Below are 10,336 nucleotides of genomic sequence, written 5' to 3'. Positions count from 1 at the left end.
CTTGCTTGAGGCCGTAAAGACTCTTCTTTAATCGGCACACCAAGTCTTCTTTTCCTGGAACCTTGAATCCTTCAGGTTGCTCCATATAGATCTCCTCCTCTAGTTCACCATGTAGAAAGGCCGTCTTGACATCGAGTTGTTCAATCTCCAAGTCTAGAACCGCTGCTAGACCAAGAACCACTCGGATAGAGGACATCTTCACCACTTGAGATAATATTTCTTCAAAATCTATGCATTTCTTCTTGTTGAATCCTTTCACAACCAATCTAGCTTTGTATCTTGGATTTGAGCTTCTCTCTTCATATTTTAACCTGTACACCCACTTGTTCTTCAAGGCTCTCTTTCCTTTTGGTAGCTTCATCAGCTCATAAGTGTGATTATCATGCAAGGATTGCATTTCATCTTGCATAGCTTCAACCCACTCATATCTATGAGTGTCTCCTATGGCCTCCTCATAGCTTTGAGGCTCCCCCTCATCTGTAAGATTAACGTACTCATCTCGATAATATCTTACAGATGGTCTTGTCTCTCTTTCAGACCTTCTTGGCTCATGTTCTTCCCTGGCTCCACTTGAACTTCTTCTTCACCTTCATCACCATTCGGATCCATAATAGGATCCCCATCGCCATCATCTCCAATCACTTGTTCATGATCTTGACACTTATGAGAATCTTCATTCCTTACAACCCTTAGCTTTGATTTCTTTGATTTGTTGATGTCTTCGATTGTTTGATCTTCGAAGAAAACAACATCTCTGCTCCGGATAATTTTTCTGTTAACCGGATCCAGAGCCGATAGCCGAAATCATCTCTTGGTGACCCAAGATAGATGCACTCTTTAGTCTTGGAGACTAGCTTGGCTTGTTCATCCTTAGGTATATGGACAAACGCTCTGCAACCGAACACCTTCAAATGGTTGTAAGAGACCTTCTTACCCGACCAAACTTCCTCCGGGACTTCGCCTTCCAAAGGAACTGATGGTGTAAGACTTATGACATCCACTACAGTCTTTATGGTTTCTCCCCAAAATGGCTTGGGTAGTTTAGCATGAGAGAGCATGCACTAAACTCTTTATGTGATCGTTCGATTCATTCTTTCTGCTAGTCCGTTCAGTTGTGGCGTCTTTGGTGGTGTCTTCTCCATCCTGATTCCATGAGCTTTGCAAAAAGCTTCAAAGGGACCTTGGTACTCTCCACCATTTTCAGATCGAACACACTTGAGTTTTTGACCCGTACTTCGCTCTGCTTAGGCTACAAATTCCTTGAAAGCATCAAAAACTCGATCTTTTGACTTCAAAAGGTATACCCATACCTTCCTTGAATGGTTATCAATAAAGGTGACGAAATATGATGCACCTCCATTGGATTTCTCGGACATGGAGCATACGTCAGTATGCACAAGATCAAGAATATGCTTTCTTCTCATAGGCGTAGATGATCTTCGGAAAGCGACCCTATGTTGTTTTTCGGCTAAGCAATCGTGACATGGTGAGAGAGAAATATCTTTCATATCTGGAAGAAGTTTCTTGCGAGAAAGTATATTTAAACCTTTCTCACTCATATGCCCGAGTCTTCGGTGCCATATATCCATGTCATTACTTGCGACATTTACTTCTTCCTTGCAAAGCTTGGCTTGAGTCACGTATAATGAGCCTTCTTTTCTTCCTCGATCCATGATCAAACTCCCTTTGGTTAGCTTCCATTTGCCACTACTAAAGTGACTGTCCAAGCCGGCATCATCGAGCTTTCCGGTTGATATGAGATTGAGTTGCATGTCGGGAACATGTCTCACATCCTTGAGAACTATCTTACATCCAGTATGTGATGTAAGATAACATCCCCCTTTTCCAATGATCTTGCTTCTTCCTTGATTTCCCATTTGAACATTACCAAAGTCACCACTTTGATAGGTTGTGAAGAAGCTTCCATGAGGGGTGACGTGAAAAGAAGCACCAGAATCAACGATCCATGAGCTATCATCAGAGCTAAGATTACATTCTCCAACGAGATATAATCCTTCGCCCTGGTCTTCCACAATGGTGGCAGTCTTGTCTTCATGCTTCTTTGTAAGATTGAACCGGTCTGGTTTGATATTACCGGCTTGCTTATCTTTCTTGAAAAACTGACATTCCGACTTCATGTGACCTGGTTTGCCGCAATAATAGCAGGTAACTCTTGGACGTGACTTGGATCTTCCTCTGGATTGGTCTCGTCCTTTGCTTCTGTTGTGAGCACGAGTCTCTTCTCTACCCTGTCTATCAATAATGTTAGCTTCTGAATAAGAACTCGAACCTCGCTCCTTCCTGCGAACTTCTTCATTTAGAAGGCTGTCAGTGACGGTGTCCATGGTAAGCTTTTCCTCCGGTGCTGAATTGCTTAGAGTGACAACTAGTGTGTCACAACTCTCCGGTAGTGAACTAAGAAGTAAAAGGGCTTGCATTTCGTCTTCAACCTTCATATCAACTTTGTTAAGCTGATTTACAATCCCCTTGAAATTGTTCAAGTGCTCCATCATGCTCTGGCCATCCTTGTACTCCAAGTTTACCAACCGTCGAACAAGAAGAGCTTTGTTTCGAGGTGTTTTCTTTTGAATCATGGATTCAAGTTTTGTCCATAATTCAAAAGCATTTGTGTAGGTATAGACATGTTCAAAGAGAGATCGATCGACATACTTACGTATTACGGCAACCACCTTTCTATTAAGAGTCTACCATGCTTTATCATCCTTTCCTTCCGGCTTATCCTTCATGATGATGGGCTCATGTAAATCCTTACAATAAAGATGATCTTCCATCATCGGTTTCCAATAAGAGAAGTTGTCCTTCGTAAGTTTGAACATGTCACCTTCAAAGGTAGCGGTGGCCTCCATCTTCACTTCTTCAAAGATAACGGTAGCCTTGCTCTGATACCATCTGTTGGGAAAATTAGCGAATAATATTTTCTTTGAGAGGTTGAGATGAAATGTAGACGGTTTATGTTTGAGATAGCCTTCGTATTTTAGGAAAGGGATTTGCTACTCAAACTTTGTGTTTAGAGAGTCTTTTATGACTTTCTTAGAAAGAACTCTTTCTTAAAAACTACTCTCTATTTATGATTGTTTTTGCTTGTTGTGGGATGATTACAAATGGTGCTAAGCACCCCTATTTATACTAGTAAGTGGAGACTACAAGTTAGTTCTAGAACACTCTATTTTCTACACACTTCATCTTCTACCCACTTCCTTTTCTAAACAATTTTTCATCCTTCTCCATTTTTCTCTAGATATTTCTTTTTATTGGACTTCTTGGTTATAGATTATTAAAGATTAAACTTGAGCTAACGAGGGAAAACCCAACACATAATTAAAGCCATCTCTTTTTAGCTTCAAAATACTGACATGATTAAACAGTATATATTACTCCTTGGCGTAGTAACTTGTCATTTTGTTCACATGTAGCTTTCATAAGACCAAAAGATCATTATTCCATAAACTTTCCATGGTTTATCGAATAAATCGCTGGGTGAGTTCTGATCTTTAGGCTTATTCTAGATGTGTTTTATATTGATGTACTGATATTTTTGTATGTATATAATATGCATTGGTAATTTGGTACCTTTATAACTAAATGCATTTCATTTGTAAACAATGTATTAATGTACTTAATGCCTTTGCATGAAGACAATGGTAATAAGGACGCAACATTTTATAAACTGATCGAGACGTCAGGCCTGCCCGACCACAGCTTGAGACAGAGTGTCTTCTAAGATATTTTATTGTCTGCTTGTCTAATAAAACTTTCCAGTAAATTTGACATTTTGTAAAAAAAATGTTAGTAAGTTTAATCAAATGAAAAGATTAATTTTATAGTGATATTTTGACATAAAAAAGTTTAATAAAATGCAAAGATTTATTTTTAGTTTTGGACTTGCAAAGTTTTGTATGATTAGATTAAATGCTTGAGAGTGATAATAAAAATATTTAAAAAAGTAAGATTACATTTTGTATCATTGAGACTTTAAAAATATGAAATGCTTCAGAGTGATAACAAAATAAGATTATATTTTGTATCATATTGAGACTTTAAAAATATTTTATTTTATTTTTGGTATTATTGTTTTGTACAGTCGACACATGTATATTTAGGTATATTATTCTAAATTGTCAAGAGTGATTTTTTTTTTCTTTTGAAAGATACACTAAGAATAAATTAGGTCTTAGAGCATGTTTATCTGGGCATTAATGAAGTTTTTAGTGTGTGGATCTCCACAAAACTCTTAAATATCAGTTACAAAAATTACTAATTAAAAACCGATTTTAGTGAGTTTTTTACACTGTTTGCAGACCCAACTGACTCGCGGCGGCCACGATTAGTTTGCTTTTTAATTTTTTTTAAACAAAAAAACCTAAAAAACCCATTAGAATAAACATGCTTTTAGGCTTTTATCAAGGATTTGACATGATATATCCGACAACTGATTAATTATATTCTATTTGGTGAATCTAATATATGTGCATACGTGTATTTTTATATATTTTGCTAATGTGCAAAATTCCGATATTAAATTAAGGTTTTCATGATTTACCACCATATAACTAGTAACCTATTATAATGCTTTAGTAAACAGTCTTTTATTTTATATAAAGTGGGTATACATAAATTTGTGTTTTTAGAATTGCTTATCTTAATTGCCCGAAATTTCCGTAAATTTTCAGAAATTAAATCTACCATGACTACTTTTTCTTGTATAAAATACAACTGGCATTTGATCAAAAAAATACGACTAGCTAAAAACATCTCGTATTACATTGTTTCTTTCTAATAATTGAAAAGATAAAATGCAATGGTAAAGTAAATATAATTCATTAAAAAGGTCATCTAGGTTTGAGACTTCTCTTAAAATAAAAAAAAATATTTAAAATAATGATAATAATTGTTTACAAAATTTCGCTTTCCCTATCGGATAATTTTCCTTTTTCTAGGACATTGAAAACAACAAACAATTTTAAGATCAGATCCACTCCTATTAAGGATGTATTTGTAGAAGACGAACCAAATGAATTTTTTTGTAGTACTGGCATACAAATTTGAACCCGTAATACACTAAAATGAATGCATAACTTAAAAAATATTTTCTTTTATTAATTCATAGAATCATAATACAACCAATACAACAATAACACCCCCAATATAAGAGTGATGGAAAATAATGAAACAGTGAACTTCAAGAATCTTTACGGATCACCAAGAGAGAAACATAATTCGACCCCAATGAACCCCATAACATGAAGACTAGAATAAGCACACACAAAGATAAAAGCACACAATATTAAAAGTATATAAAATCACCTTGTCTGTCCAAAACAAGAAGATATATATACGTAAATGTGTTTAAATTATATATGATATAGTTGATTAGCACTGAAAGCCAGGAGGAACTTGTTTGCTGCAAACATTGAGGAGAAGACTTAGAGAGATTGGGAGGTTCAAGTTGATTCCAAGAACGTTAGCCTTAAGAGCGGTGCAGAGACAAACGGCTGCTTCAACATCAGCGAGTCCTTGGATGAGGCTGCAGCATGGTTCAACCGGTGGCTTGCCAAGGGTCAAGTCGAGGAGACCGTTGAGCACATTGGCGCAGACACCGAGCTGGAGTGTATCTTTAGGGCACTTTCCCATGCCAGAGCTAGGGCTTGGTTTAGGAGTTGGCTTTGGCTTTGGCTTGGGAGAGGGGCAACCTCCTCCGCAAGGGGTGCAGCTACCGCATGCGGAGATTGTTGTGAAGAAGAGGAGATTGAAAACTAAGAAAAGAGCTATGGAGCCTGGAGCCATGTTTTGTTCTGAAGACACTGTTCACCAGCTATGTTGTGGATGAATTGAGTGTGGAGAAAATGAAGGGGATTGAGGTAGCTTTTATAGTGGTTTCAAGAAAAGCCCAAGAACGACCATAAGATATACTGTGGGATGTGAAATCTTTTGAATGATTGATTACATTATCAAATATCGTTAAGGGAAATTGCAATTAAAAATTATTTTGTGTTTTCTTTGTGTCCACAATCTGAACAGCTGTATGAATTTGTACTTTTGTTACAAATTGTTACAAGTTAATTTGTTTGAATTTCATGTCACAATATTCTGTTTTAGATATAGAAAGCCAAACTCTTTAATCTAGTTTTTAAAATGAATTCTTTTGTGCATGCTATTTATAATTAGAAAGTATATTTAAAAGACATTTTCCTAATTACACTTAAACCAAAGATTTGTTCTTCTTCATTTTTGTAATATCCATGAGAAAGTGATGTTATGGTATGATAGTGAAGAGAAGGAGCTACGTGAAATATTAAGACAGTTCGTTTCCTGCCTGTCACGATTTCCGTGGATTTAGCATTATATTTTGTTGTAACGTTTACGTAGCTGGACAATACAGCCTTGTTAAAACCAGTGGCTGAGCTAGGAATTCTTTTCACGGGGATCAATATTAATATAACTATATAATAAATTAAAAGAAGTGTAAAGATTAAAATTTTAAGGGGGTCAGTTGTTCACAAATTAACCAATTTTCATTTCACCTTCACAAATTTTCAATCTAAACAACAACAAAAAAAAATCATGGGGTCAGCTGACCCCCCTCCTCCTCATCAGGTTGAAGCTCGATCCTAGACGCTAGCTAGTATGATGTAACGGTTCATCTTAGCATACAAATATTGACAAAACATCCTTACAATATTGAAAAACAACCCATCTGTAATCATAGTGTGAAAACATATTCGTAATCGTACATATATAAGTACAAAATTCCCATATTTTTTACAAAAACTTCTTTTTATCAAAAACCGTCAAGTTTAGATTTAATTGATAACTATGTTTCCCTTACTTCAAAAAAAAAAAATGTTTCCCTTATTCCCCATTATGTAAAATTTTCTGCCCTTCAATTCAATTATTTAAGTAGGGACTCTAACAATACGTTTATGAATATTATATTACAATGCATGGTGGCCATAGAACCATGTGATAGTGACAATGCTGGTTCTCTAGTGCCCTTCACAAACAAATGTATCAAACACGATATGATCGATCATGAGTGTACAACGAGACGATTTACCACACATATACCAACGACATCATCTTTTACAATCGTCTAGCTGTCGTTGAATGATTCACATTTTTTTATGTATTGAGGTTTTTATATACAGAACTACAGATTACTTGATGTCAAAATCGATCATTTAAAACTGCTTTTTTCATATTTTTTAGTTTATTTATTTTTAACTGTACAAAGGCCTTGTTTTTGCTTCTACCAAAGAGCATTTTAATTAATTAATGTAATTCTGAGGCTAATGCAGTGCTAACCTTTTTTACAAAAAAAAAAGAGAAACCTTCTATCAAAGCTGTGCTTACCCCTTGTCGAAAAAGGCAATGCTCTTGGACCCCATAATTTTTAGTTAATATTTAGGGCCCCTTATATATATAAAATGCATTAGTTAGTGTTATATATGTTTACATACATACTGTACATAAAGAGTTTGATTGTATATATCTTTTTTTCCTTGATTTTAGTTTAGATTCTTTTTTAGATTTCAATTATAAACATAGTTATTATATCTACCATTTTCATTTTCTGCGAAAATACCAAATTCTTATATAAAGAGCTCATTTGAGAAAAAAAATTGTCTTAAATGTCAAAATAAAAAAATTGCCTTCGGCTAAAAGCACATGCTTCTATGGTTTGTACCCAAGGCCGCTACTGCTTCTATTATAGAAAAAAATCACTAAATGCAACCCTAAAGAATCATAAATCAAAACATAATTCCATGCGCTTCACATGCACGATCTTTCTTATATCCAAGTTGGGAAACTACTCACGCATTACAAGAATCAAAGATAAACAACCAGAGAATTAGTTAAGACATGGTTGATCGGTGATGAAGAATCTTCTCTAAATAACATGATGGATCTTCATCATCGCAGTGTCACGAAACTTATGTAAATAGGATTTCGGAAAAATTTAAGAAAAATTAAAACCAGTGTTTAAAAAAGGTTAATATGAGTGTTAACTACAAAGTTTCTAAACCGAGGAAAACTATTTTGAAACATAATTCTAGGTCATATGAACGTCCTTTTGTAGCATCAAATATAAGTTCCTCATTCTGTACTAATTTTAAGAAATTGTAACTCAGTTGAAAGTATGCTTATCAGCTAACAGCTACGACTTACGAGAGACTGGATTCACTTTATAAAGTATACTTATTAGTTTTATTTGCAGCAGCTCAATGTGTAAATGCAAGAACTAACCCTCGTAGTAAAGCACAGAGTACACCACATAATATCTCTACAACGATATATGTTATTAATAGTATTCTTTTAAAGTGAACTTACAAGTCTCTCTTTAAACAGAACTCGAACAAGATCAATACCCTTCTTAACTTGCTCCCCTAACCTCACACGTGCTAAGATCGAATACAAGATCTCTAGAACCTCTACCCCTTAGCCCTTAGTGTTATTCACTCGCTTACGAGCTTAGTGAACTCCATTCTTATGCTAAGAATACAATTCTCTTGACAACCTTAATCCACAGGTCGAGTATGACTATATATACAATACATCCAAGTCGACTATCCACGCTTATATACCCAAATAAGATAAGTTCCCTAAAAACCTCTCCAAAGTCTTTAAGAAACTTTCCATAGTGAGATCTCCCTTCTCCAAGGCGAATCTCTTCAAGCTTGCTCCCCAAGATTTCTTCGCATTAACTTCGCCTTGGTTCGCAATCCATACTTCAAGTCGCAATCTTCATCTTGACTTGTTCATCTGCACGTACACTTCTCTGTTGCAGACTCTGCTCCATTCGCTGCTGTACTTGCGTCTGTATCATAACGTCCATCTGATCTTTGCATCGACCATCTCCCCCTTTTAGCTTTGGATGCCTCTTAAGTACATTCACATATCCGATCAAACAACCACACACATTCGAACACATATATCCTGAACAATACGTGCATTAAAAACGAAATGGAAGTTCAAAAACATGCGAGTTCAAGAGTTAGAAACATAAAACCAAAACCAAAAAACCAGCAACATTATTTTATCTCTCACTCCCCCATAATTAAAAACCCGAGAAAACTAAACTTTTCTCCCTCCTAATCTAGTTCTCCTGGTCATCCTGCTGCTGCGGATCGTCTGCCTCTTCTTCTCCCCCTGCTTGAGAGCATACAGAGTTAAAACTCATAAAGATCAGAAAAAATAAAGAACCAGATAGATGACTTACTTAGGTACAACATGCTTGCAATCTGTCCAACGACGCTCGTCAGGGTTTGCATTGCAGTTGCAAGCTACTGAATTGCTGCTGAAGCCGTATCCAGAGCCAGTGTTGCCTCGTCAGCATCTATCGGTTGTCCTGGAGCTGCAATGGATCCGAGATGAATGATCTGAAACTTTCCAGCAGACCGCGAAGACTGTCTTGGTGGCACATATCCAAATGGATCCGTCCTTTCGGAATGAGGAGTGCTTGGAGGTGGTCCAGAAGGAGGTGCTGCAGTTGATGTTGATGCAGATTTTCCTTTCTTCTTGGCCTGCCTCTGAGCCTTCTTTTCAGCCTCTCATACTTCCTTTTGATTCTTGAGATATTCTTCTCCTAGACGAGGGTCCTTCTTGTATGGAATCACATGCACAAGTTTCTCTTTTGGTTTTCGCTGCACCATGTGCTGCATCTGAAGCACACCATAGATGGTAGGTGGAAATATCAACCACCTCGTGTCCTTCTTTTCTCCCTCTTTTTGAATGACTCTGAGGTTAGAAACTTGATTGTAGACCATCACTCCTATGTCAACACGGACTCCATGAAACATCTTATAGATGAGTTTTGCACGATCGATGGACACAACATTCTTGTTAGACGAAGGTACCCAGTTGCATGCTGCAAGAACCAACAACGCAACTTTACACGGAGACAAGGAGCTTGTCGTGAGGTTCTTCATCTCCCGTGTTCCCTCGGTCAGGAAGTCAACAAGCTCGTCACTATTGACCTCATCCATGGTTGCCTCTACCTCTACCTCCTCTCCTTCAAGCGGTGACACATCGAAGTATTGATCAATCATAGCCGGAGAAAATTCATACTTCTGCCCTCGTACTGTCACTATGACTTCTGGTCCTCTGGTCATCTCACCAGGCAAGGCTGCATAGAATTCCTTCACGATCTCTGGAGTGTAGCCTCCTAGACCTGTGACAGTCTTTTCAAGTTTCACTTTCTTGATTATACTCAGATAGCCTCATGTGTCTTCTGAGTTTATATCCACCGAACGTTCTGGAATGATCTCTATAGAGGCAAAACTCACATACCTTTGCTCTGCTAGACGCTCTTCACTAG

At 36.8% G+C, this 10,336-nt stretch overlaps 1 protein-coding gene across 1 annotated transcript; it reads right to left on the bottom strand.

Moving 5' to 3' along the window:
• Positions 1–5,093: 5,093 nt before the first annotated feature.
• Positions 5,094–5,875, bottom strand: LOC106343465 (14 kDa proline-rich protein DC2.15-like). The gene has a single exon (XM_013782686.1). It carries the CDS (start codon positions 5,803–5,805, stop codon positions 5,392–5,394), a length of 414 nt encoding a protein of 137 aa, XP_013638140.1. The 5' UTR covers positions 5,806–5,875; the 3' UTR covers positions 5,094–5,391.
• Positions 5,876–10,336: the final 4,461 nt, after the last annotated feature.

Source organism: Brassica oleracea, chromosome C5 (assembly GCF_000695525.1).
Source record: "Brassica oleracea var. oleracea cultivar TO1000 chromosome C5, BOL, whole genome shotgun sequence".
NCBI classification, from domain to species: Eukaryota; Viridiplantae; Streptophyta; class Magnoliopsida; order Brassicales; family Brassicaceae; genus Brassica; species Brassica oleracea.
This window is presented reverse-complemented; position numbering and strand designations above follow the sequence as displayed.